Consider the following 26510-nt stretch of genomic DNA (forward strand, 5'->3'; position numbering starts at 1 on the left):
GGCGGAGGAGAGGGGCAGGGCTGGCTCCGTGCATGCTGCACCCCTGGATCAGCGGTCCCCGGGACAGGGCTGCTGGGAAATGGGGGGACCTTGAGGGGGACAGGGATCCCAAAGAGGGGGTGCTCTGGGGTGCTAGGAAGACGGGGCCACCCACGGGGGAACAGGGCCCCTGGGACCGGGCGTACCCACGGGGGAAACGGGTGCTGGGAGGACAGGGGTCGCCGCGGGTGACCCCAGCTCCTGGAAAGCAGGAGCCAGAGGAAGGGGCCCGGGATAAGAGCGTCCCCCCGCAAAAAAGGGGGTGCGGGGAGGGTTGGGTGGTGGTGGCGAGACGTCCGAGGGCTCGGAGCTGGCAGAGGCGGGGGATCGCGCTCCCGGAACGGGGGCGCTGGGGCTCCGCGGGGAGGGGGGAGAGGGTCCGCACCCGGGGCTCCGGGGGTGGAGGGGCTGCGGCAGTAGGAGCGGCCGCCGCGCTGCCTCCCCCCCGCACCCGGCCGGACCCCGCCGGCGGCGGCGGCACTTTCACTTTGCAGCAACCGCTTCCCGGGGACGCCCATCCCGGCCCCTATCCCGACCCGGTTCGGTCCAGCCCAGCTCGGTCCCGCTGCGCGCCCGCAGTTACCTGCAGGAGAAGGCGTCCGGCTGCCGCTCGCCCATGGTGGAACGCGGCGGAACGGCCGGGAACGGGACGGGACGGGACGGGCGGGACAGGGCGCACGGCTCGGTACGGCTCTCGGTTCAGGCAGGAAACCGGGACAAGTGGCTCCGCATTTCCGCCGAGCGGAGCCGCGGCGGCGCGGGGCGCGGACCCCGGCCCCGGGCGGGTTATGTAAAGCGGAGCGGGGCGGCCGAGGGCGGAGGCTGCGCGGGGGGGGGCGGAGCGGAGCGGAGCGGAGGGGCCGCGCCGTCTGGCTGTCCGTCCGTCGCTCCGTCCGTCCGTCCGTTCGTGCCTCCCGCCGGCAGCTCCGCGGGTGCGCACAGCTCCGCGCCGCCCCTCCCCGCCGGTGCCTTTATCTTATCGCCTACGCGCCCGCGGAGGCAGCGGCATAAACAGGCCGGCTGCGCTCGTGGGGGTTGGTTTTATTTCGGGTTTGGGGTGGGTTTGTTTTTTTTTTTTTAGTTTTTTATGAGTTTTACAATTTTTTCCCTGTGGATTTGGGGGTGTCCGGGCACTGCACTGCCCCCCCCGCCCCCGGCCCCAGCCTGCTTCCTGCTCCCCGAGGGTCGGGAGGGAGCCCGGGCACGGGGTCGTTTGGGGGCTCAGGAGGGGATGTGGGCAGGAAAACACCCTGCTTTCCTGTCCCTGCCGTGCTGTGTCCTCCTACGGCTCCACAGGCTGGGACCCAAGGGACGTCTGCCGTGGCAGTGGTGGGCAAGATGCCTTCTCAAACCCCATTTCTCATAATTTTTCTCTGCCTTTTTGGTGGAGGAAATTATCTTGCTGCTAAAAGCACTGCGGGGCACTGCCCATGCCCGGCGGGAGCTGATCTGGCCACAGGGCCCAGAGTTGTTCCGCACTGTAGGCAAGGGCTTCAGCCGTGACAGAGAGGGTCACAGTGCCCTTCGGTCCCAAGCAGGGCTCGGGATCGGGGTTGGGTGTACACGGGCCAGGCTTGGCCATCCTGCCGCCATCCCATTCCAGGGGAACAAGGGCTGCATGGCAGAGCTGCGGCCACCCACCCTGCAAGCCATGGGAATTGGGAGGACAATAAACTTTCACTGCACCTTTTTCTGGGAAAGGGCTGGTTTGTGGTCTGTACCATCATATCTGGCCCGTGGACATCTCCCACCTGTGTCACCAGCTGTCCCAAGAGCTCCTCTGGGGCCTTGTCCTCCCTGAGCAGCAGCAGTGTCAGGGATGGAGGGGCTCTCCTTGCCCCACAGACCCCCACGCAAGTGCCGCTCACACCGGGCATGGAAGAGCAGCAGCAGAGCAGCCCTGCCCAGGGGCTGGCACTCGCCCAGCACACCAAGCCCGGGAAACCCAGGGGAGTGGCAGCTGGGATTTTACAGACACCACGCGATCAATTTGTGGGTGTTGGGAAGGTGGAAGCTGTGGGATTTTGCCCTTGGATAGCGGGCTGAGGCACGCTGAGCTGTTTGTGAACCAGCATCTGTGTGCCACCACCAGTGGGCTCCATCCTGGGTGATGCTTTAAAATACACCCCAATCACTCACCCCATCCATTCCCAGTCCATTCCCTTCTGACAAGGAAAAGACTGAAACAGGAACCCCCCCCGCTGGTGCAGTGCCCTGGGGCTGGCCATCCCCAGACCACGGCGCTGGGCTGCTGCCAGCGTGGACACAGCCCCACTGCCTCCCCTCCAGCCTCACCAACGTCCCGGGATCAGATTTGGGCTTTTTTGCAGGGCTATAACCCCACGCTCCCCCTGGGCATCGCCTGCTTCAGGGGTCCAGAAGACTCTGCAACCAACCAGCCCTCCCCAAACCCCACAGGGAAGTGACAGGGAGTGGCTAATGTGATAAAATCTTACCTTAAAAGCTGCTTTTTAATTCCTCCTGCCGTTGCTTTATGCATAATTGCACCTTCTGGCTTTTTTTCTGAGCACAGATGAGCGGTCGGCAGAGCCTGGTGCCTGCCCTCCTTCCCACGGGTGGCTGTCCCAGCTCACAGCTATTGAACGCTTTCCTTTATGAGCTTCATCTATTTCAAAAGCGCCCTCTCAGCGTCCTCAGCCCCCGTGGCCTGAGATTTCTCTTTTGTTTTGCTTCCTGTATGGATTTTCTACAGTCTCTAACTGCTAATTCACTATCACTGACTTCTGCTTTTTCTGTTTGTTTATGCAGAGCTGCGCAGATGCCCTTGTACATGCACACGCACACACACACCCTGCCGCTGCCCTTCCGCTCTGCACCGGGCTCGATTTTTAACCATTGCTGCTTTCTTCTGCTGTAAAAGCCTTAATCAGCTTCCAACTGTCCTTCCCACATCTCTTTTCAACTCCTGCACTCTGGCCTGCTTTGTTTTCAGGACGCGTGGGGTGGTTTGCAAGTGGCACGTCTGCATTTCCCTGGGTGGGAGGTGATCAGCTGCGGGTGACCTCTGCCATCCCGCAGTGAGGTGAGGGTCCCCCCTCTCTGCCCGGAGGGGGCCCCCAGACCCCTGACATCTGGAAATGCTTGGCTATGGGGGTCTGTGCTGAGCTGGCAATTCCCACCCCCAAAATCTCAGCCTGGCTTTGATGTGCCCTTTCAGAGGGCTGGGTGGTGATGGGCTGGATGGTGATGGGCAGGTTGGTGATGGGCGGGGGGTGATGGGCAGGGTGGTGATAGACTGGGTGGGATGGACTGCGTGGTGATGGAGGGGGTGCCCCACGGGCTGGCTGCCCCACGCAGCCTCGCCGAGCCCGGCTCGCCCCGCCGCGCTGCCCGCAGCCGTCCCTGGGCTCCCGCTGCCCTCTCCCGGGCACCCGCCGCACTGCACGCCGCCTCCGGCGCGGGGAGGGACGGCGGGGACGACGGGGACGGGGAGCCGAGGCAGAGCAGCCCCACCCGGTGCCCGACCCCCCGCCTGGAGGCCTGCGTGGGCCGGTGAATCTCGCGTGGGCCCGGAGCAGGACAGGGGTGCCCGCACCCCGAACTGCGCCGTGGAGGGTCACGCCAGCGCCACACCGGGCGTTCTGGGACGGTCCCAACTTGTTCGCCTTAAACCCCGGGACACAGCTTCTGCGGCCATTTGGGATCCCTGGGGACCGTTTGCTACTGGTCACGATGGAGACCCGCACCCCTTCTCTGTGTGCCAGCTGGGGACTACCAGCAGCCCCTCGGTACACCCCCCCCCCCCAGCACCCCCAGATTTCCAGGAGGGCCCCGCTGAGCCAGCACTGGTGGTGACTCAAAGCTCCCCAGCTCACCTCGCTGAGCCGTCGAGCACCCGCCGCTGCGTAACCGCGCTGCCAAGTCACCAGTCATGGGAGCAGAAGGAAGCGGAGGCCAAGGGCAGCCCATGTCCCAAATGGCGCCCGGCAGCCCCTTGCCTCGTTTCAGACCCTTTTCCTCTCCGTTTTCTCTGCCATCAAGCCAGCTCGGCATGGGAATTCATTTTTCCCACCTTTCCCAGCAAGGCCTGGCAGGGGAAACTGAGGCACGGGCTGTGGGCTCCTTGCCATGAGGGGACAACAGGGAAAATATCATGGGGCCACCCAGAAGGGGAAGTGCTGGAGCCTGTGTAGCGACATGCAACCATCCCAAGAGACATCCAAGGGAAGGAAAAACTCAAGGGGAATTTTACTGGTGGTTTTTGAGGAATTGGGGTGATTCTCCAATGCAGTTTTGGAAGGGCTCCCCGGGAAGCGGCTGTGGTGGAGGAACAACCTCTGCTAAAGCAGCTGCTGAAGCCACAAGAAGCAGCCGGGGTTTTGAAGTCCCAGCAAAGGAAGGCAGAGCCAGGTGCATGGCTGGCTTTTTTCAATTACCCCAGCTGGTCTAATAAAGCTATTGCTTCTCCCCATGGTCCTTCCCCCTCCTAATCTTGCCGTGTGAAAGGGCACCTCTCAGCAAGGCAGGGAGATAAGCGGTGCAGAAAGACATGAGATTTCCCACCAGCGGCCTTGAACAGAGCCACGCCGCTCAGGAGGGAAGATAAAGCCCAGATGGCTTTAGTGCTGGTTTAAATTCCTTTTTATAGTCTGAAAGAGAAAGTCTGCAAGTGATAGGGAAAACCCTCAGTGAAATGAAAACCACTGCCATGAGCAGAAGATTGCAAAGCCCTGAGCAGCTGTGTAGGGTGGTGGGGGCACCTATGGGGGGGGGAGTGGTGAGGACCATGACCTGTGGGCAGTGGCGGTTGCAGCAGAGGTCACCGATGGCAGGATTTCTTAGTTGGGGGCCTGCAAAATGAGCACCAACGCCTCATTTGCTAAAATTTACGCATTGCTGTGCAGCCAAGCGGGGAACGAAGAAACTGGAGGAAAGGGACAGTGCTAAGGAGAGCAAATCCTTGATGCTGGTATTTATTGGGACATGGTGAGAACAGCAGCACTGCCGAGGTAGGTGGTCCTCGGGCTGGTGACACTTTCAGCGTGGAAGGCCAACCAGGAGCAGAAGTTAGCCTGGATGCTTCTCCCAGCCAAAAGGTTTATGGTTGCCCTGGGACATGGGTACCGGCAGCAGGAAATCCAGCCGCGGCCCCAGTGCTCAGCACCACTGGACCTGCTCACCCCTGGCCCGGATGCGGCAAGTGCTGGCCACTGCACCAAGAGCGCATCAGTGACTCGAGTGCCGTGCAGCTTCCGTGGTCAGGAAGGATTGAGGGGGCCGCGATCTCTGCCCACGCGATTGCACAACAGCCGGCAGCTCCAGCGCCTGGCTAACGGCTTGTCACCCCCTGCTTTCTAGCTCCTTGTACCAGTCGCCACCTTCCCCCAGACACCCATCCGGGCCACTCAGCTCCTGCCTCAGCTCCGTCTTTCCCTCTGACCTAAGGCAGAGACCCTTTCCCCAGCTGCTTTGGCCCAGCCTCTCCCAAGGACATGGCTGAAAGCCCAGGAGAGCAGCCAGGACTTGCAGCATGGTCCCTTGCAGCATCTCCCACCCATGCAGGACCAAACTCTGCCCTGCCGCCTTCATCTCCAGCCCTCCCTGCTGGGCTTGTACCGTCCACCCCATCCATCGACCGCTGCCTGTTCCCTACCAGATGCTCCTGGGCACCCACCCTCTGCCCCAACAGCCTGACTCAAAAATTCAATGTTGTGCAGCCGCTTTCAGCACCAAGCTCCCGGGTTTCCCACCCGTGCGTACATCCATGCGTATGTCCGTGTGTACATCCACGCCTACATCCACGCATACGCCCACACACGCAGCCATGCATACATCCACGCACACATCCATGCATACATTCACGGACGTGCGTGTCCCCCTGCGCTCCCCGGATCCGCCCTCCCATCTCTCCCCGAGGGCTCGGGCCGAACCAGGACCTCCCAGCACCGGGGCCGAGCTCCGGAGCGGTTTCTCAGCCAGGCGAAGGGCCCTCCCAAACCTCCCCGACCCGCCTCCCCCGCCGGGCCGCCCCGAGCCGCGGTGAGGGGCGGTGGCGGAGGAGGAGCCCGGCGGGAGCAGGGCTCCGCCCGCCGGGGCCGGGCCGGGCCGAGCCGAGCCGGGGCGGCGGGGAGCCGAGGACAAAGGTGGCCGTGCGGGAACGGGAACGGGGCCGGGAGCGGGGGCCGGGGGCGGCGCAGCGGTGCGGGGCTGAGCGGGCGGGAGCCCACCCGGCGCGGGGTCGGCCGGTGCCGGGGGGAGGGCGGCTCCCCCGCTCCCAAACGTCCCCAAGACTTTGGGCACCCCAAAGAGGTCCCCGAGCTGCCTGGGAGAAAGGGGTCCCTGCTGTCCTGTGTCCGTCCCCCCCCCGGCCAGGGGCGCCCCGAGAGCCCCCATCTCATCTCCTTGAACCCTGCGCTGTGTCTTAATAGAAAAATAATAATCCTGGCCCACGTCCGCCTTGTGCTCTGCAGGCTGGGGTGACGCGTGAAACCCGCAGGCGTTTTGGTGCCAGAGCCAGCGGCCGGAGTGGGGACATCGGGGTGCCAGCCCCCAGGGCCCCCTTACACCACCCGACCCCAGCCCCAGGGATCCCACGGCCCCCACGGCCACCCATGCATCGCTGATGCTGGCAGCCACCGGAGACCGGAGCTAGAGGCAGAGTGCAGGCAGGCAGAAAGCCTGGCACAGGAGACCACCGGTGAGTAGGGGGCAAGGGGAGAGGTGGCCTTGCCCAGGTGCCAGGGTTCATGGCCACGGCTCTCCGGAGCGGCAGCCGGATCTGCGGCGCAGGCCATAAACCCTCCCTGTATGCCGCGGGGAGGAGCGCTGCGACACAGGGCGAACGCAGCGCCGGCGGTAAGGTCACCTGTGCCGGGTGACGTGGGGCGCTGGGATGAGCCCTGCTTGGGGCTCCTCTGTAGGAAAACACTCAGCTGGGGCAAAACCCCCTTCCCGGGGAGCCCCAACCCACCCAGCACCCACCGGACGCAGCACCTTGGCTGGGAGCGGGGTTATGCCCGGCTATCACGGGGCTGTTTATTCACTGGCTTCATTTCCTGGGTGCCAAGACCAGTGCCGCCGAGAACAAAAAGCCAACGGCTTATTACCGTACAATTAAGGTGCACCCATCCTCCGTGTGCTGGCGGGTGGCTGAGCACCCTCTGTCCCCACAGGGTGTGGAGCCATGAAGCTGAACGAGCGAAGCCTGGCCTTTTATGCCACCTGCGACTCCCCGGCCGACAACGCCGGCTTCCTCTACAAGCGCGGCGAGCGGCACACGGCGTACCATCGCCGCTGGTTCGTGCTGAAGGGCAACATGCTCTTTTACTTTGAGGAGCGGGAGAGCCGGGAGCCAGTGGGCGTCATCGTGCTGGAGGGTTGCACCGTGGAGCTCTGCGATTCAGCTGAGGAATTCGCGTTCGCCATCCGCTTCGGTGGCACCAAGTCTCGTACCTACGTGCTGGCGGCCGAGAGCCAGGCCGCCATGGAGTCGTGGGTGAAGTCGCTCTCACGAGCCAGTTTCGACTACATGCGCCTGGTGGTGCGAGAGCTGGAGAAGCAGCTGGAGGAGATGCGCTGGGGGCCGGCCGGTGGATGCGGGGGCTGCCGGGGGTCACCCAGCTCCTGGAAGCCAAAGCCTTCAGGGCCAGAGCCGTGGCCGGAGCGGCTGCCGGCTCTGCCCACTGTCATGCCGAAGGAGAACGGTTGTGCAGTGTGGAACAACGCGCTGGGAGCAGACCTGCCACCCAACACCTCTGGCTGCAGCGGGCACGATAGCGAGGGGAACCCGCGGCTGCCACCACTGCCGCCGCGCAGGCGGGCATCAAGCAGCGAGGCAGGCGGCACCGGGGCGGCTGCAGCGGAGAGCCCATCCATCTTCTGCCGGCTCCACGAGCGGTACGGCCAGGAGGTGGCCCGGCTGCGGCAGGACTGGCTGGAGAGGCGGCGTGGCCCCCGGCCCTGAGAGGCAGCCGAGCCCTGGGGACCCACCAGGACCTGTGGCCAGGAGGAGGTGATCATCCTCGGTGCTGCCTCGGTCCCCTCCTCACCCTGGGATGTGCAGCCCTCTCTGTGGCAGTGATGGACACCTGCTGATGGTGCCACCAAGGGCCCAACACGGAGGGACAGCAGTGCTGCTCCGTGATGGCGAAATGCCAGCCCGGCACCGATGGCAGCTGGGCTCAGTGTGCCGCCAGCCAAGTGTGAAACCTGTGGGCTTTTGGGGCTGCCAGGCTCTCGGGCATCTCGTGCCAGGCAGCGGGTGCACCCCACCGGTCATGCCCGGGTGTGGGTGCAGGGTGGTCCACCCAGTGCAAGCAAGCTACGAACCACTTGCTGACTGATGCCTCCTGGGAATCGACCACTGCTCCGGGTCTGGTGGGGCCTCTTGATGCTCTTGCAGTGGGATGATGCACCGACAATGCTTTTGGAGGAGGATTTTGATGGGATCTCACCCCCCACCCTAAGCCCCCACGTGAGTGTTTCACAGCTGGGGAGCCTGCACCGCCTTCCTCTCCCTGCTTGGCACAAGTGACTGGCTGAGGTCGGCTGAGCTCTGCCAGATCCCTCTGCTCCAGCAGGATGTGGTTTGAAAATGAAAATATCAGTGAGTGCAGCCCTTCCTTAATGGCAGCAGCACCATGCGCCCTGGCTGCCTGGGGAGCTGGTGACATCCAGCCCCGGACATTTTGCATGGGACGATCGCTGCTTGCAGCCCGGCTGGTGAATGCGTGGAGGGGGGGCAGACCCGAGAGGAACGCAGCGGCTGCGGGCATTGCCTTGCTGGGTAGATATTTTGGGGCAGGGCATCATCCCCAGGCCAGCTTGCTAAGGGGAAGCATCACTTGTGGTGGCAAACAGGAATGTATGTGTCAGCAACGGAGGGTGTCGAATGATTCATGTGCTGAACCAGAGTGAAGCCGGTGTCTCATGCCGGTGTTGCTCTTTTATTTCCCCAACGGTTTATATCGACACTAAAGCTGTTGGCCAGAAGTGGGGAGGAACAGTCAGGGTGCCCCGGGTTTGGGCTGGGTGGCTCCAGCTCCCTTTGCCCCCTTGGGACGGGCACAAGATTTTGCTACAATAAAAGTTGTTTCAGAAATTCTGTCCTGGCCTGGGTTCTCATTTGCGCCTTTAAGCCCCTGGGGAGGGGGCCCAGGTGGGAATTAATCCTCCATTTTAATCTTCCTCCTGTCCCCACCATGTCCGTGAGACCGGGCAGAGATGGTATCGCCCAAATGGGACACAGCCAATGCCAGGGTCTCGCAGTGCCGTGGAGCCCCACATCTGCCCACAGGGATGAGATGAGATGAGATGATGAGATGAGATGAGGTGATGAGATGAGATGAGATGATGAGATGAGATGAGATGATGAGATGAGATGGTGCCACCCTGGGGACACCAGGACACACAGCACTCGGGTGGTCCCCCGGCAGGGTCAGCACGGTTCTACCCTCTGTGACAGCTTGAACAGCCAGGCACAGGTGACCAACACAGGGATTTGGGCATTGGAAAAGAGCTGGGACACTGACTGGGAGCACAACCCTCCCACAGTTTCACTGGTGGAAATGGCACTAGGTGCCCTGGTGCGAGTTGCTGGTGTGTTATAGGCTTGATGGGGTGTTACAACCATCCCTCCAAACCTGGGGTTACAGGCAGCACCACCTGATGCCACCCCGGTTTGGGTGCCCCTGGTCGGGTGGCCCTGTGCCCTTGGTGGGACATCCCCAGCCCTCTGCCAAGGGATCTTAGCCAGGGACAAAATATCTGTCCCCTTGCTGGGGCCAGTGTCGGTGCTACACAGGGACTGGGGACCCTGCCCTTGTGGAAGTGGCCACCCTGACCCCGTGTCCCTGCCCACGATGTCCCACCTGCATGAACATCTCCAGCTTCTTGCTAATGCCGGGTCTTGCAGCGGGTTGGGGGAGGACGCTCCTTGGGGAAACTGAGGCACAAAGCCAGCCAGGGTCACTCACTCGCCAAGAGTACTGCAGAGTGTGAAGACCTGCTCCTGGTCCGGCACAGCACCCTGCTACGTGTTCCAGCATTCGGAGCGGTGTCACCAAGGGCAGCTGGGGTGCAGCTACACCCGCAGCATCCAGATGGTTAATGTGGACCCATCAGTTGGCTGCAGAGGAAGATTCAGGTTTCCATGGCAGCTGGCCCAGCTTCTCCAGACGTTCAGATATTCATTAAAAATAAATCCTTCCCAACATGTTAGCCGACAAACAAGCTTAAACAGATACGCAACATATGGATTTATTAATTCATCAAACGCAAACACCCCTGCCTCCTGTTGGAAGCTGCAAACTTGCCCGGTGATGGCCGGCTCTGAAGAAGAGCCGTGCCGGGGTGTGGCACCATTGGGCAATGACGAGCCGAACCTCACACCAGAGGATGCTCAGTTATTCCGGGAGCAGGAGCAAACCTGTACCAGGGATGAGCACAGGACTTTCACAGGGCAGGATTGCACCCTGAGCTGGACTAACCCCATTTAACACCCTCTTTTCTTCCCCCCAGTCACTGGGAGATGTTTATGGCAGTGGGAGCTCTTGCCATAAACCCAAAGCAAGGCTGTGACTTTGAAATGAGCCAAGATCAACCCAGGTGCCCGTCCCAACCACCTATGGACAAAACACACCCCAAGGCCAGAGTCGTATCCAACTTCTGTATTTAGTGGCTCTTTACAGAACTTGTTCCTTCCAAAATTGTTAAACAAAGTTCATCGATCTCATAGAAACTTTTGAAGTACAGTACATGAGCCTAACAAAAACGTGACAGGTATGTCCCGCTAGCTTTAATACAACAGGATTGCTGTGTTCAAGACTATCCTAAGTGCTTCCTCGAATCCCGTTCCACTAAAGCTCCCACTAGCACATGATGGAGAAGAGCAGTCAATGGTCGTGCCTCGACCTTCTGCAGCATGGTGGCAGGGAAAAGAGCAGCTGTGGGCAAGCTGGGGCTCGCTGGGGCAGGGTAGGTGGGCAAGGAGAGCCGTGCCTTCGCAGAGCCGCTTTTAGCATCGCTCACTGACTACCACCCAAATATAAAAATACCTTCTATTCTGATAAAAATGTATACAGTGGAAAATTAGTCAATGCATAGCCTCGGAGCCTGGCAGGGCAGCCCTCCTGACAGCGGTGGCCTTGGTGGGTGATAGCTGATGCCGTGTGGGCAGGGGACAGGGCAGAGCAGCCCAGCCAGTCCACCTTGTGTCATTTAAAGGTATTTTGTTAGCAGAGGCTGGCTGGCAGCGGTGGGGTCAGGGAGGCGGTGGGGAGCACGCCGGGATGGTGCCACCACCGAGCTCCCGCGCCTTTGCATGGGGTCAGCCCTGGAAAGCCAAAGCTCGATGGTGTTTTGCCCAATTCAGGTCTGAGCTTGCCCAATTCAGGCAGGAGCTTGGCACCATACCCCAAGGCTTGTCCCAGCTTCACTGGCAGCCACTGCCTGGGGACATGGCTGTGGTGAGGGGATGCTCCTTCTGCCCAGGCGCTCCCCCTGAAAAAAGTGCTTCAGCCGCAAGAGTTGGCTGTGATGCTGGGAGCAGCCCTGAGCAGGGTTCAGGCCCCTGCGAGCCGGCGGGTCATGATTTTTGGGTGCTCATCCCCAAGCACTGGTGCCCCAGGGGCAGAGCTTGGAGGCTCCATCTGTTTTTCTTTCCCAGATGGATGATGGCAGAGCGCGGGAAATCGGGATCACATGGATGTCCATCCCCAGCGAGCTGGAGCCATCCCCAAGCATCACACCTGGGTACCTCTCTTCCCATCTTGCTCCCAAAATTGCAAGCACAAGTTGCTTTCTTTGCTTTTGCATTATTTTTTCTCTTCCTTTAGGAGCTGGCAGGAGCCGCACCGTGCTGCATCGGGGCTGCCACCGGTTGCCAGCTGGAGGAAGCGCAAGGGACGGCGTTCGGACCATGCTACATCTTGTTCCAGAAGGCTATTGCAGACATTTCTACAACATATACAACTGCACGGGACATTCTGTGTTACAAAGGTTTCAAAAAACATAAACCACCAGAACTAAATACATACTCGATGGCATCAAGTTTTTTCGCTTTAGAGTCTTCAGGGACTATGATGCAGTCTCTGGCTGGGGCAGAAGCGATGCAGTGTCTTACAGACAGAGTTGGAAACCGCTCAGCAAAAGTTTATTAAATTTGGTCAGTCTTATAGTGCTTCTTGATGGCTTTGCTCAATAAGTCTTTTCTGTGGGTTTTTTTTGTTTGTTTTTTTTTTAATCTCATCCAGTGGCAAACTACAAGACTTCAGTGTACATTTAATGACACGACTGCTACATCATCTTGATTTTATAGCTATCTTTAATATCAAAGCAGCTTAAGCTGTTAATAAATTCCAAAGTATCCTTTTATTAAAATATCTAAAAGAGGTCTATAAATATTTTTTGTTTTTTCTTTTCTTTTCTAAAATTGTTCCCAGTTTTTCACATTTAAAACAAAGCTGGGGGGGGCAGCTTCGTAAGCGGGGGCCCCCCCTTTCCATGGGCGCTCCCCTCCGTGGCACTGGCTGCCTGCCGCCTCTCGGTGAGTGCTGCATTTAACAAAATATATATATATATGTGGGTGTGTATATATATATTTAGGGCGGCGGGGGGGAGGGCGCTCAGAACTCCCACTCGAGGGCCTCCTCGCGGTTGGCAGCCCGCTCCAGGCGGTGGATGATGTTGTTGAGGTTGGCCATCTTTTCATGGCGCCGCTGGACGCTGGTGCTGAGCCGGGGGCCGGGAGCCGGAGGCAGCGCTGGTGAGACCGGCCCGGCAGAGGATGGCCCTGGTGAGGCTGAGCCGGCGAGGCCAGGTGAGGATGCCGCCGAGGGCGATGTTGGGGAGACCTCCAAGCTGCAACGGGATGAACCCGCGGAGGACTGGGAGCTGTCAGGGTGCGGTGGCGGTGGTGGTGGTGGTCCCCCGGTGGTGGCACCGGCACGGCCCCCCCGCCGCGGGAGGCTGCCGGTGCTGGGGGCGGCAGCGTGGGGGGCTGCCCCCCGCTCCTCCTGGGGAGGTCCGGTCCCCTCAGCCGCCCCGGCCGGGCTGCGTGAGTCCCGCCGGCGGCCCCAGCCGCCCGCCTCCCCCTGCTCCTCCTTCACCTTCACGGGTGCAGCGGCGCAGGGGTGCTCACCCCCCCTGAACACAGGTTTACGGTCCTCTGCGTCCGAATCGGGGCTGTGGGGGGCCCGGCGTCCAGGGATGGTCGCTCCGCCGCTCTGCTCCGGGTCCGTGTCATTGTCCTGCGCGCCCTCCACCAGCATCTCCCGGCGCATCCGTGACCTGCCGGGACACAACCGCAGAGGGTCGGTGACCACCGATCATCACATCTTGAAAAAGCATGTCCAGCCAGAAAAATGCGACCACATCACTTGAGAGGTAACACCCGACCTTGCTGGCCTTTAAAACATTTTGAGGGGGGGAAATCACTGCCACTTTAACATGGGGAACGGATTTGGCAACACTTTGGGCTGTTTGCAGCCAAACCAACCCAGTTTTGCAAGTGTTTTCCACTACCTTTTTTTGTTGTTGTTTAAAATGTAACATTTTTCAAAGGTTTATTTTAGGGCAGTTGTGTTTACTGAGATCAGGAGGGGCTTTCCTGGAAACACACAAGGGGACAGGTCACAGGTTTAAAAACCCCATTAGTCAGTGTTCCAGTAAAAAGCCTGATTTTTCAAGCTCTGCCCCGCACTCCCCACACAATGCCTTTGTGCAAGAAACCTCAGCCAGCTCCCATAAATATTGACCATCTACTTTATGCTGCCCAGGAGGAGTTGGAGGCAGTCGGAGGCTCTGCGGACTCCACACAAGCACTCACATGTCTTTTTATACTGGTTTATATAGCGGGAAGGGCACAACCCATCACCTGGGCTGTTGACTCTGAGAGCAGGCAGCTCTTGGTGTGGGTCTGGGGAGTATTCAGGAGCCACGTGTCCACCTGCAATAATGCCTGAGGATGAAGCCCGTGCTGCTCCCTGGGGCTGGGCTGCTATGGGGATGGATCCTGTGCTCCAGGAGCCTCCGTAAGGCTTTCCTCCACCCGACAGAGAGCTCCTGCTCACTGGTGAGCGGTGTCCCACACCGGTGAGCAGGTGAACATGAGCGTGGTAACCTGCTCAACATGACTTGGTCAAGCTGGTCAACAGTTCTTGATCACCCGCCAGCCAGGGCACATGCAGCATTTCGGCTACAGTCCTGCACCTGGGGACCTCCAGTGACCACGAGTGGGTCTGCACCTCCCCATCTAGGCAAGAGGGACTGGGAGGGCTGGAAGAACAGTGACACCACCTTGGTGGCACAGCACAATCAGACGTCCGAAGCCCTGGAGCGCCCTTACCTGTAGTTGTGGAACCAGTTGATGACGGTGTTGGTCTTGAGGTTGAGCTGGAAGGAGAGCAGCTCGATGGTCTGCTGGGAGGGGTAGGGCTCCAGCTGATAGGCTTTCTTCAGGGCTTCCTTCTCCTCCGGGGCCAGCACCACTCGCGGCTTCTTGATCTGGAGGAGGCTGAGGTCCTGCGGCTGCAGGCTGGGGCTGGCACACTCGGAGCGGGTGCTGGGGGACTCGCTGTCCGAGCCAGCGCTCATCAGCCCATACCGACGTTTCAGGTAGGCTGCAGGAGAGGAGACCCAGCTGCGCGCTGCTCGCTCCCCAGCCCCGGGGAGCCCCCCACTTGGCCAGCACCCCAGACCCGGCGAGGCTGCATCGCCCTGACCCTCACCTTTCTTCTCCAGCTTCTTCATGTCACGCAGCTTCTCCACGTTGTGGGGGTCATTGAGCCAGAGCTGCATGCGGACGAAGGGCTCCCTCCCCTTCAGGCTCAGCTTGTGCCACGGCTTGGGCCTGGAGAGGAGATCGGACACCGAGCCCTGCGTCAGGCCCAGGATGCTCTCCCCGAACAGCCGCTGGCCTGGCGGAGGAGAAGCAGAGGTGGTTAGAGCAGGGCAGAGCAGCAGGGTGGGTTCTACAGTCCCCCCGCAGAGCGGGTGCACCCCATTTCCCGGCCAGCATCCTCCCCAGCGTGCTGGGATCCCCCCAAGCACCTGCAGCGAACCGGCGGAGGGGGGGCTGTGGCTACGGGAATTGGGGTGATGCATCCATGCAGCCTCACCAGCAGCTCCCGAAAACCCAGGCGGAGAGAGGGTCCGCACCTAAATTGTTGTCCGTCAAGACCTCCTTGACCTTCTTGGTGATGGAGTAGGTGTCCAGCTCAGGGGACATGGCAACAATCTCCTGGATGCCCACGGGTCCCTGGCTGTTGGGGTATGTCTTCCCACCCAGCACAGGTGTCGACCGGCTCTCGGGCTGCTGGTTCTCCTTGCTGCTCTCCAAGGCCAGGGTGAGGGGCTCCTGGCAGCCCTTCTCGTGCTCGGCGGGGCTGGGGGGCGGCGAGGGGGATGGCTGGGGCTCCACCGGGCTGGCTGCACAACACCGGGGCAGAGGGGTCAGTGGGGATCGGCGGAAGGGGAGAGTGGCAGGGACCCGGTGAGAGCGGGAAGGTTATTTTGGGGATGCCTGCGGCTCTGCCCTCTGGAGAGGGGGGATGCCGGCTGAGTCCCTCCGGCAGCTACGGCAAAGCAGGAGTTGCCGGTGGAATAATTAAAGAGAGAAAACACCACTAATATAAAGACAAAAACAGTTACTACTTTATGCCAGGCACAAAGCCACAGATTTTTCTTGTGGTTTTCCTTTTTTTTTTTTAAACTAGATGACTTTCAAAGCTCGTTTATGACAAAGTAACATTTGAGGATCTCTATAACAGCTCTAAATTGTCTAAGTGACTAATTAAGGGGGTTCAAAATGGGTTGGATGCATCAGAGGTGAGGGGGATGAAAGGGGCTTCCCAGGATTGGGGTGCAGGTGGGGGTGCTGGGGGTGGTGGGGGCACCTCTCCCTGGTGCTGGAGTGGGAGCAGGACAAACTTTCCCTGTGCCGGCATGCGGGGATGGATGTAGAATTGCTGGAGGCACTGATGGCACATGGGGACCGCGGGGACGGTGGCGGCACTTACCCTGGGAGGGTGTCGGTTGCTGGCTGATGCCTTGGCCCAGCTGGTCGGTCAGCCAGAGCTGCATGCGGATGAAGGGCTCCCGACCCTTCTGCGTCAGCTTGCTCCACGGCTTGGGCCGCGACAGCATGTCGCTCACACTGCCCTGGGACAGTCCCAGCACCTAGGCACCACGCAGGTGTCACCCACCGGGGCTGGGGCGTGCTCCCCCCGGCATCGGGCTGCTGCCTGCCCTCCGTCCCCACGTCGAAGGAGGGGAAGCAAGCTGCCACCCGCTGCTGCGTTCACGGCCCCACAGCATGTCCGGACCCCTTGGCCCCAGCCATGAGTGCTGGGACCTTGGTAGGTCCCTCTGGGATACCCAGGGGGCTGGGAGGATGGTCCCTACAGGGCTCTGCACGGGGCACAGGGCGTTCCTGGTGGGAAGTGCCACCAACCAGTTGGTGGCGGCCACTGGGAGACTGCTTGGGGTTGGGTCAGACCCTGAGGACTCAGCATCCTCCAAGGGGAAACCCACTGGGGAGAGCGGGGACCCTGGAAGGAGCTGGCGGAGGCCACCAATGAGCCCCGGGCTCTGGGTCATGGAGTGGAGGGGACACCAGACCCCCCCCTTCTCCAGGCTGCTACCTTCTCTCCAAAGATCCTCTGGCAGATGCCGTTCTTGGCCAACTTCTCCTTGACCTGCCGGGTCAGCTCCAGTGTGTCCACCTCCCTGTACATGTACATCTCGTACTGCTCCGGTGTCAGCGGCGGCACAGTGGGCTTCAGGGTCCGTGGCACGTAGGCGGGATAGTAGGAGAGACGACCGCCAGCTGCCGGCTCTGTGCTGGCTCCCTCCGCCTTCATCTCTGTCAGCCGGTGGGGCTCATCGTCTGCCGGCGGCAGTTCATCCTCATTAGCACCACCCTCGCCGGGCTCACCCCGCGGCCAGCCCCGGCCATTGGCCATGCTGGAGTAGCTCGAGGAGGAGGAGGAAAGCGAAGGCGAAACAGAAGTGTAGGGTCGGCTGAGCAGGCTCCGCTCCGATGCCCAGTGCTGGTCAAAGTAGGAGCCAGCGTCACCGATCTCCGACTTCACTTTCCGGATGATGCTCTGGACGAAGGCGGCTGGCGAGAGGACAGCCAGAGGCGTCTGGGGAGGGCCGGGGCTGGCCCCGCTCCCCTCCTCCTGCTTGACATAGGTCGGGACAATGTTCTGGTTGACGGCGGCCAGCGTGGAGCGCTCGGCGGGCGGCGTGTCCCCGGGGCGCCCGCTGCCCCCTGACTCCATCTCCAGCAATGCCTGCTGCTGTGCCTGCATCTCCCGCCGCGCCTGCTCCAGGATGCTTTTGATGGCGTCCTCCGAGCTGCTGCCGCCGGCCCCGTTGGCCACCGCCTGTGACGCCGACGGCGTTTTGGGTTCCCCTGCAAGGAAAAGGGCTGAGGGGAGCCCCAAGGCGCAGCATGCATCATTTTACCATGTGGCCATAATTCAAAATGCAGGAAAAAAGGGATTTTACCCCAACTTGGTTCAGAGCACTCTCCATCAGGCCGATGCCCCACATGGCTGCAGTTCAGAAGAAGGACCAGCAGCACCCACAAAGCAAAAGCTGCGACACCCCCAGCTCAAAGCGAGCTTCTTTTTTGACGATTGCAAAATAAATCCCATTACCAACGATGGCAATAGACAAACATGTTTGTTTGCCCTGTCTGTTTTTCCACCGTTCCTGTCTAATTTAATTCTCTGGGATTCTGCTTTCTCAGCAGACTACCTGTTTTAATGTATTTCATTTCTTGTAATTGACTGCGAGCGCAGCTGCTTTAATGATTCCTCGTGCCAGATGGATCGCGCATCCTCATTTAATCATCTGTTTTGGAGCAGAGGGGGATGAAAGAGTAGGTCCAAAGTTTCTGAAAGCCCAGGTACAAACACCGCTGCATGGAGAGTCTTCCGTTCCTAACAGTATTTACCAGCATTTCTTCCCACCATGCCCCAAATCTCTATGGATGTCAGTGGGAGAAATGCCAAATAAAGCTCATTTTGCCCCAGCCATGGGGTTAGCCTGGTGCCAGGCACCCAGTGCCACCCCACCCAGGACATGTGCCATGAGTGCCAGGCTTGGCAGGGGCTGGCTAAGGTTTCCTAGGGGAGGCAGAGATTCCCTGTGCCAGACGCTACCAGTTTTGCAGGTGTTTTGGCATGCTGTGGGATGCGCAGCCATGCAGCACCCAGCCACCAGCACCCCTCTGAGTGCTGCTCCCACGGGGGCAGAGCAGGGACTCAGCCACTCCCAGGGCCACCCAAACACCAGGACCTACCTCCCTTCTGCGACTCGATCTCCTTCTTCGCCTGCTCCAGGATGCTTTTGATAGCGTCATCAGAGCCGGTCTCCGGCGTCCTGATCCGCGGCGTGATGCTACCTGATCAAAGAGGCAGGATAACAGCTTTGTCACCGGTGCTGGTTTTACAAGCTTCACTTGTATGTCAGGAAGTATTTACTGCTCTGCATGTTCAATTATTTTTAGAGATGCTGGTTTTAAGACAAATGTCACTCCCGATTAGTCGCTAGCTGGAGCGTGGGGAGCCCCGGTAGCCCCCACTGCCAGCTCTTGCCTCCGGCATGGCATCTCCTGGCCACCTTGCTCACCCCATCCAAGGGCACCCGCTCCACACCGGCGCACAGGGTGCTGAGCGGAGACACAGGCACGGGGACCATGTCCGCCATCCCTGGCACTGTGTCCTCCTGGCTGTGCAAGCAAAGGGTTAATGCTGGATTGGATCCAGGGGATAAACCAGAGCCCTCCGGGTTGAAACGCCAGCAGATGCACGGACCATGGACCTGCATTGCCCGGTCCCTGTGCCACCGCAGGGACCTGAGTGACCAGCCACCACTGCTGCCACGACTGAGACGGGGCCAGGAGCCGCCATCCCCAGAGCCGGGCATTACCATTTCATGGTGGTGCCGACACCGCGCCGAGGTCCTGCAGCATTAAGACTTCATTATTTTAACGAAATATTCCCGAGCACATTGATTCATATGCCACGGAACAGCCTAATGAATAATTAAATGGCACTTGTCAGAATAAATGAATAAAGCACGTCTGGGGATGCAGCTTCCATGATGATGGGTTGTTGTTAATTGCTACCACTTGCCAGGACTCCATCCCACCCGGTGGCCGGTTCCATCCCACACCGTGGCAAGCCGGAGGACCACCAGGGACAATCCCTGAGCACCGCCGGTGACTCCGCATGTGTCCCTGCCTGTCTTGCCAGCACATCGTGGGCTGGCGGGCACCCCTGCCGTGGCATGGGGCACCCCGGGGTGCTGCTGGGGTGAACCGGGGTGTATCGGGAAGGGATCCCACGGCACCGCTTGCAGCATCCCAGGGTAGGACCTGTCGGCCAGGGCTACCCCAACCACTCACCTCTCTGGCGCACCTGGATAGTCCTCAGGGCCAGCACATTCTGCTCGTCAGAGAGGAACTGCTTCATCTTGATGAACGGCTCCTTGCCCTTCACCGTCAGCTTGCGCCAGGGCTTGGGCCGGGCCAGGATCTCACTGACGGAGCCCTGTGACAGCCCCAGCACGTAATGCCCAAAGACCCGCTGCCCGATGTTGTGCTTCAGCAGCTGCTCCTTCACCTGGAAGGCGATTTCGGCCGTGTCCAGCTGTTCCTCGTCGGCAGAGCTGCCGGCGTTGCCCTCAGTCGGCTCGCTGGGCGGGCTGGCGGCGCTGGCAGCTGGCACAGTGCCGGGTGGCACGGTGGTGCTTTTGGCTCCGAAGAAGGTGGAGGGGAAAGGCGGCCCCCCCCCGGCACTCTCGCTCTTGTAAGCGGGCGGCGGGAGGTGGGGGGCCTTGGGGTCCCCTGAAAGCCGCTCACCCCCCGGGAAGGGGGACAGGGAGAAAGTCCGGGGGCCGTCGGGGGCCAGGCCGGGGCCAGGCAGAGGCGGGAGGGGAGTGGGGGAGGCAGGTTCGTCCGCTGGGGCATGCTGGGGGGATGGGTACGGCTGCTCCACGCCCAGTGAATCCTTCCCTGACTCGTCTTCGGAGTGATCCTCCTCTAGAGATGAACAAGAGAGAGGGAGATGCACTAGAGTCGCCCCAGCCAGCAGCCCCGGCGCAGCCCCGCAGCAAAGCATCTCCTGCCTCAGTTTCCCCAGGTGGTATTCCCACCCCCTGTCCTCCCCCTGCCCCGCTGCTGGCTCCAGGCTCCTTCCCACAGCCAGGGCAGGATACGGCCCTGCCACCCACGTTCCCAGGGATGCTCCTGGTGGGACCGGGGATGCCGCGGGACCCGGGGACCCTACCAGTGCTGGCCAGGAGGCTGGGCTTCTCCAGCAGGTACTTCTGGGAGGGGTAGAAAGCCTCCTTCCCCAGCAGCAGGGCCTCCTCTGCCTTCGATATGCTCTGCAAGGAGCCAAGCCGAGATGGGAAAGGGCGGCAGAGCCACCGGTGGCAGGGCTGGCACGCGCACCACAGCCCTGCGAGCATGTCGGCACGCGCCGCGGCACTTGCCTGGGGAAGGCTGCAGCTGGCGGAGGCCACCTTCATCGCCTTCAGGATGCTGCGAGGGAGAGAAGGGGGGGTGACTCGGCGGGCATGGCTTTTTGCTGCCGTCAAGCCGCCAAGCGTTACGGCTGCTGAAGCGTGCCGTGGGTGCCGGTGGCAGGCGTGGATGCACGTCAAGCCATACCTCAGCTCCGTTTTGATCTCCTCGTAGTCCGCCTGTGCTTGCAGCTTCTCCTCCAGCTTCTGCGGAGCAGAGCGGGGGAGTCCTTGCAGCTGGCTCCCGGTGCACGCCCGGCACAGCCGGACCCACACCCAACCCTCCCTCGCAAGCCCCTAGCCCCCATGGGCACACCTCAATGGCTTCGTTCTTGGCGGCCAGCTGCCCCTCCAGCTCGGCGATCTGGTTAGCAGAGGACTCTTCCAGCTCCTGCAGAGAGCTCTGGAGGTGCTGGACATCCTTCAGGAGCCGCAGGATCTCCCGGTCCTTGGCAGCCAGAGCCGCCTCCAGCCTCGACCCTGAGCACATGGAATAGTTCACTTTGTCCTGCCGGGAGAGGGGACACCGTCAGGTCCCGGCCACGCAATGCGGGGACAAGGGCCACCCTCCCCGTCAGACACGTCCCCACAGGGAGCAGGTGAGCCCAGGCCTCAGCCCGCGGGATGGGGACCCAGGGTGACACAGCCCTGAGGAGGAACAGAGCTTTCCTCTCCCCTTACAGGTCTCCCAGGTACGCCTGTTCAGTGCTATGGGGGTGCACGTCTCCCTCCCCATAGGAGGCTGGGGCTGCAGGTAGGGCATGGCCAACGCTACTACCCCATGGTGGAAAACCGCCTCAGTCACGGGCATTTTGGGCTTGCTCCCGAATATGGTGGGTGCTCCCAAATGCAAAAGGGTGCTCCTGAGTGCAATGGCGTGCTCCTAAGCGCGATGGGATGCTCCTGAACACAGTAGGGTGCTCCTGAATGCGGAGAGGTGCTCCTAGCTATGACAGGGATGCTCCCAAGTGCAACGGGATACTCCTGACTGTGACAGATGTTCCCAGCCGTGATGGGGTGCAGCCAGCTGCGATGGGGTGCTGCCGGCCCCGAGGGGTGCTCTCACCCCGGCAGTGCCTGGTGGGGAGCAGCAGGCCAGGCGGAGGGAGCTATTCACGGCTGCCAGCTGCTCCCGCAAGCTCTCCACCTCCCTCTGCGCCGCCTCCGCTCGCTGCAAGAGAGCAGAAAGCGCGTCAGGCCGGGCACCCGTTGCTCATCCCACCCCACACAGGGCAGAGTGGGGCCCCAGGATCTGCACCGACCCACGCCTCTCCCGAGCATCCTGTTCCCACCACCGTCACCATAAGCCCCCCTCAATGTATTTTGGCTCTCCACATCCTTACACGGTTCCCAGTCCTGAACCCTGGGCACTGGCTGCAGCCCACCTCCAGGACACTGCCTTTTGTCCACCCAAAAGGCCATATTTACATGCAAATCGCTCTTTAAGCCTCTTTTATTATCCACGTGCATTTATTTGTATCTACGTTTTCAGAATTAAATAAACCTAATGAATAGGAATGGATAGGACCAGAAGTAATTATGCCAGAAACCAACACCAGGCTGGTGCGGGTCGTGCCCTGAAACACCCGGGAGAGGCTGGAGGTGACAAACACCGGCTCCAGCAGCTGAAGCAGAGCCCAGTGGGAGCCCTAACACACCAGTGACCTTCGACATGGGGCAGGGGGTCCCGTCGGGCTGGTTCGAAGGAGCTGCTGGGTGAAGGAAACCAGAGCCTCCCTTCACAGGGCTTCCCAGTCCCAGAGCCTCGCTGCCCTGTACCATTTTCAGGGACAGACATGCAGGCCACATGGATGCTCAGGGTGCTGTGGTGGGTGCAGTGGCTGGGGGGCCACAGCTGAGCACAGCAGAGGGGGAGCAGGGTATGTGCCCTGCAATGGCTGGAAAGTCGGCTCTCGGCTCACCTGGTTGGCTTTTTCGAGGTTCGTCATGATCATGGCTACTTCATCTGCCCTGTGATGAGAAAGCAAGAGGTGTCAGTTGGCGTGGAGGCACGGACGCAGCCCTCCATGGCCGGCAAGGGCTCTGCCTGTGCTGCGGACAAGGCGTCTCAGTCACAGGGAGCCCTGACGACTTGGGATGCTCCTGCGGTCGCTTAAAGTATCTCAGCTCCTCAAGTCATTTAGCAGCACCATGGGGACGTCCTGGCACTGCGGCAGGCGGCTCGGCTCAGCCTTGGGCATGCCAATGGCCTCCAGGCACGACCAGGCATCACTGGCGACTTACTTGGACGCGGCTTCCTCGTCGTATTTACAACGCAGCTCCAGCAACTCCGTCTGGGTGGCCTTCAGCGCTGGGAAGAGGAAGAGAAGGGTGAGCCACAGGGTGGGAGTTTGGCCCCCCGTGGCCAGCGGCCCCTGCCCCAGCCCCCCTACCTGCGTGGAGCACTTTGATCTTCTCCTCTGCCTCTCCCAGCCGAGCAGCCAAAGTGACCTGTGCTTCCTGCAGCCCCCTGCGAGAGACGGGCATCAGCGACGTGCCGGTGTCACCGCGGCCGTGCCGAAGCTGCAGCCCCCCAAGGGCGCACGGAGAGCCCTTCGCTGCGTCCCCTCCTCTACCCCATCGCTCGGAGATGCCGGGGAAAGACCCGCTGGTGGATGCCAGGATGTGTTCGAGCCATGTTATGCCCTGATGTTAAGGGGTGTATTGCCCCAGGTGTAAAAAAATTCACTTTGAGATGAAAATGGTCCCTGATCCCTGCCGCTGAAACCCCTCTGATGGGGGGGATGGCAGCCCACCCCTGCCTGTAATTAATTGGAGGGGGGGGAAGCAATCAGGGAAAAGTTATTCTGCATTATTTATAGCCTGCACTTGCCAGGAACTTACTCGCAGAGATCTGCAATTTAGGGTTTAAAGATTCTTCATTTGTTTCCCCGTGCAGCGTGTTAAGGAATAACAATGAAGGCACTGAGAAAGCCAGGAGCCTCCAAATTAAAAGGCCATTTAATGAGGTTCATCCACCGACCTGGATTTAACCCATTTGTCCGAACAAAGCCACGTGCCAGGCAGACGGCATGAGGGGCCGGCAGGAGGGACCTGCCCCGGCTCTGCCCACGCCTGCTGCTGCCCAAAAACTGCCTGGGATAGAGGATGGATGGACAGATGGATACTCAGAGCACCCAAGACTGTGTATCACGTTTCTGGACAGGATGCATCCGCTCTCAACCCAGACAGCAAAGGAGGTGCAAAGGGCAGGAGAGGGAAGGACAGATGGACACCGCCGTGTGGGAGCACGGACAGAGCCACACGTTCCCGCAGCACCCCAAAATGACCCCATTCCCGGTACTCACGTACTTTTGCTTTTCTGCCTCATTTCTCTGCAGCAAGGTTTCTGCGCACAGTCCTTTGCCGTCAACACTGGAGAGCGGGGGCTCAGCCGCTGCCGCGAGCCCGGCTGCTGGTGACGTCCCCTCTCTGCGCTCTGCGGGGGGGACACATTTCACACAGCTGCGTAGGGGACAGCAGCGGTGGCCGCTGGGGACCACAGGCCAGGTCCCAGCCCTGAGGACTCCCCTCCGTGTCCCGGGGATGCTCAGAGGCATGTGGGGGGACCCGGTGGGGGGCCGACACTGCCACCCTCGTCCGACCGGGCAGCCGGCGTCGGAGGGTACCTTTGGTGCCGACGAGCTCCAGGTGCTTCTTCCAGGGGCGGCTGATGTCCTTCAGGGAGGCCGGTTCAGGCTCGAGGCGCTGGAGCTGCTGCAGCCGGTCCTCCAGGCTCCGGGCAGCCTCCAGCACAGGAGCAGGGTCTGCGGGACACAGGACGCAGCGGTGAGCGGCAGGGATACCCGCCACCAGCCCTCTCCCACCTCCCCGGGGACCCACTGCCCACCCTCATTGCCGCCCACCCCAGGGCAGCCACCCTCTGCACCCTTCTTAAAACCAGAGTGGGTGCCCTCCCAGCCCCGGGGCACCCCATGGGGTGCCAGGTGCCATGAGGACACCCCTCGGTCCCACGCTTTCCATCACGTGGGGACCAGCAGGGCTGCACAGGGGCATCACCTCCCCGAGCGAGCCGGTGGCACCCGAAGCACTGGTGGCCCCGGTGCCGGCCCGTTTGGGCGCAGACAATGGCGGTTTGTGCCGAGGTAAGCAGGTGCATTCAGAGCCGTCCGTCTTCCCTCTGTCAGCATTACACCATCATTAGCTAGTGTCTGCTCAGCAGGGTGTGCCATTATGTCTCCCAGGGCTGATGTAATTATACATTGACATAATTAACCCAGCAAGCCCATTAAGCAGGCCAGCTAAAAATTCATCTATAATTATTTGTTGTGTGCATGCTAATGAGTCCATCTGCACTGCCATTGTACAACATGAACAAATTAATTTACAAGTCTGGATTTTTTAATAAGTTCAAGAAAATGCCTCCTATTGAGCCAGGTTAATATAGGTTTGGGGTTTTTTTTTTAGAAAAGAAGAGGAAATAAAATAGATTTGAATTCTCCAGGGTCAAAAAGTTAGACAAACAGGGAAGTGGGACGGAGCCGGGCGCGCTACTGTACGGCACAGACACGTGGCAAGCATCCAAGGGTAAAAAATAATAACAGTGATGGAAAAAAAATCAAAGAACTGGCTGCCTCCGCTCTGAATGGGATGCAGAGCAGCTCTTCTGCTCAGCGAGTCCCCGGCTGAGACAGCAGCAGTGCGAGATGAACGGGGTGCGCTGCCACCACAGCCCCGCTGCTGGATTTGGGGTGGTCTGGGGCTGCGCTGGCACAGCCCAACCGCAGCACCAGGTGTCTTTGGGGTGAACCTGGCTGAAAGACGCAGGATTTGGCCTGTGATTCTCACTGCAAGTGCCCAGCATGGATGCTCCTTGCAAATCACCAAAGCCAAGACGTGTGCCCCCCAAGATGGGGTTCGGGAGTCCCACCAACCTGCCGCTGCCCTCCCATCCCACAGCATTGTGGCCATGGGGTGCAGGTCTCCACCACGGTGTCCACCATGCGGCTTCCCCACAGGACCAGTGACTGCCAGACCCCGCGTGCTAATGCCGAAAGCCCCTGGAGCATCCTTCTCCGCAGGGAACAACCCCCCTTGTTTCCGCTGGACATCACAGAGATCTCACGGACACGCCAGGATAAAAGGTTTGTGCCCAGATCCCAGCCATGGGGGACACATCCAGAGGTGGGTGCTGAGCCCTGCCAGCACGCTGCCAGCTTTGGCACTGAAAGGGGCACTCAGCTTCAGCTGGGACCCTCCCAGGCTGCTCGTGGTGTTTGGCCAGTGCTGGAGCCACAGCTCAGCATCCTTCGGGCAAGTTCGCCATCCAAGGATGGGGGAGCGTGCCATTAAAGGGGGTTGCGGCGATGCAGCACAGCCCCAAACTGGACTGGATGCTCTCACAGCCATTAATAACACCCATAAGTACATGAGCTGAGATAACGATACGGCTAATTAAACCCTGTGCTCCATGGCCCCAGCTCACAGGCAGCAGGAGCCAGGGGTCCCCCCTCGCACTCCCCTAGCCCCGGTGGCTCCACGCCAGCCTGCAAGCCGCCTCCACAGGGATAAACTCCAGGGCAGGACCCATCCGATCCGCACCGGCAACTCCTCTCACCCCCCGTGATGAGAAATAGTATGGGAGGAACTGGCCTGAGTGATAAAGCTCTGGGGATTTTCCTCAGGTCAGTATTTCCCCTCCCACGAGTCACAGCCCCGCTGCTGAAATACAGCTGGCGCGATCCCCCAGCACACAGCTCTCTGTTTGGAGCTGACATCCCGGGACGAAGCGGTCGGGAGTGGAGCTTTTAGAAGGAAAAGGAGCAAGGGGCACTTCAGCTCTGCTCCCTGTGTCAGCTGGGGCAGCACTGATGCAAAATGCCTGGCTGGATTAATTACATTGTGCTAATATCACACCGTCCAGCCACCGGGAAAGTGCTGTCCTTGGCTGCAGGGCCGGCTCTGCCACCGCATGCAAGGTGTTTGGATGCACCAAGGGACTGCCGGGACCG

The 26510-nt window shown here is 60.6% G+C and overlaps 3 protein-coding genes across 16 annotated transcripts in view; 1 reads left to right on the forward strand and 2 right to left on the reverse strand.

Moving 5' to 3' along the window:
• Positions 1–2819, reverse strand: part of SH2B3 (SH2B adaptor protein 3) — a 29515-nt gene extending 26696 nt beyond the window's left edge. Inside the window, exon 1 of one of the 2 annotated variants that reach the window (XM_069794660.1) lies at positions 2496–2819. The gene's annotated coding sequence lies outside the window, so the exon portion shown is untranslated. Of the gene's footprint in view, positions 1–622; positions 771–2495 lie in introns of those variants that run through there. The other variant, XM_069794657.1, reaches the window with a different exon arrangement.
• A 3256-nt stretch (positions 2820–6075) lies between these two features.
• Positions 6076–9110, forward strand: PHETA1 (PH domain containing endocytic trafficking adaptor 1). Of its 2 annotated transcripts, none has more exons than XM_069794662.1 (2): positions 6076–6143; positions 6471–9110. In XM_069794662.1, the coding sequence occupies exon 2, from the start codon at positions 7184–7186 to the stop codon at positions 7961–7963; it is 780 nt and encodes a 259-aa protein (XP_069650763.1). In that variant the 5' UTR covers positions 6076–6143; positions 6471–7183; the 3' UTR covers positions 7964–9110. The 2 variants fall into 2 exon arrangements, with proteins under 2 accessions (XP_069650763.1, XP_069650764.1); XM_069794663.1 differs by having other exon boundaries at positions 6082–6143; positions 7173–9110.
• Positions 9111–10652: 1542 nt separating this feature from the next.
• The window catches only part of CUX2 (cut like homeobox 2), a 68366-nt gene continuing 52508 nt past the window's right edge, over positions 10653–26510 (reverse strand). For 9 of the 12 annotated variants that reach the window (XM_069794671.1, XM_069794667.1, XM_069794674.1 and 6 more), the window contains 18 exons: positions 24168–24305; positions 23851–23977; positions 22932–23008; positions 22783–22849; positions 22461–22509; positions 21605–21709; positions 20855–21046; positions 20687–20745; positions 20509–20557; positions 20301–20400; positions 19418–20053; positions 18311–18412; positions 16641–17431; positions 16017–16176; positions 15157–15426; positions 14727–14915; positions 14345–14618; positions 10653–13287 (listed from right to left, as the gene is read on the reverse strand). In XM_069794671.1, coding sequence (XP_069650772.1) covers positions 12624–13287; positions 14345–14618; positions 14727–14915; positions 15157–15426; positions 16017–16176; positions 16641–17431; positions 18311–18412; positions 19418–20053; positions 20301–20400; positions 20509–20557; positions 20687–20745; positions 20855–21046; positions 21605–21709; positions 22461–22509; positions 22783–22849; positions 22932–23008; positions 23851–23977; positions 24168–24305 — 4049 coding nt within the window. In that variant the 3' untranslated portion in view covers positions 10653–12623. Of the gene's footprint in view, positions 13288–14344; positions 14619–14726; positions 14916–15156; positions 15427–16016; positions 16177–16640; positions 17432–18310; positions 18413–19417; positions 20054–20300; positions 20558–20686; positions 20746–20854; positions 21047–21604; positions 21710–22460; positions 22510–22782; positions 22850–22931; positions 23009–23850; positions 23978–24167; positions 24306–26510 lie in introns of all 12 variants that reach the window. The other 3 variants (XM_069794670.1, XM_069794666.1, XM_069794676.1) reach the window with 2 other exon arrangements.

The sequence above is a fragment of the Haliaeetus albicilla genome, chromosome 10 (genome assembly GCF_947461875.1).
Source record: "Haliaeetus albicilla chromosome 10, bHalAlb1.1, whole genome shotgun sequence".
In the NCBI taxonomy this organism is placed as follows: domain Eukaryota; kingdom Metazoa; phylum Chordata; class Aves; order Accipitriformes; family Accipitridae; genus Haliaeetus; species Haliaeetus albicilla.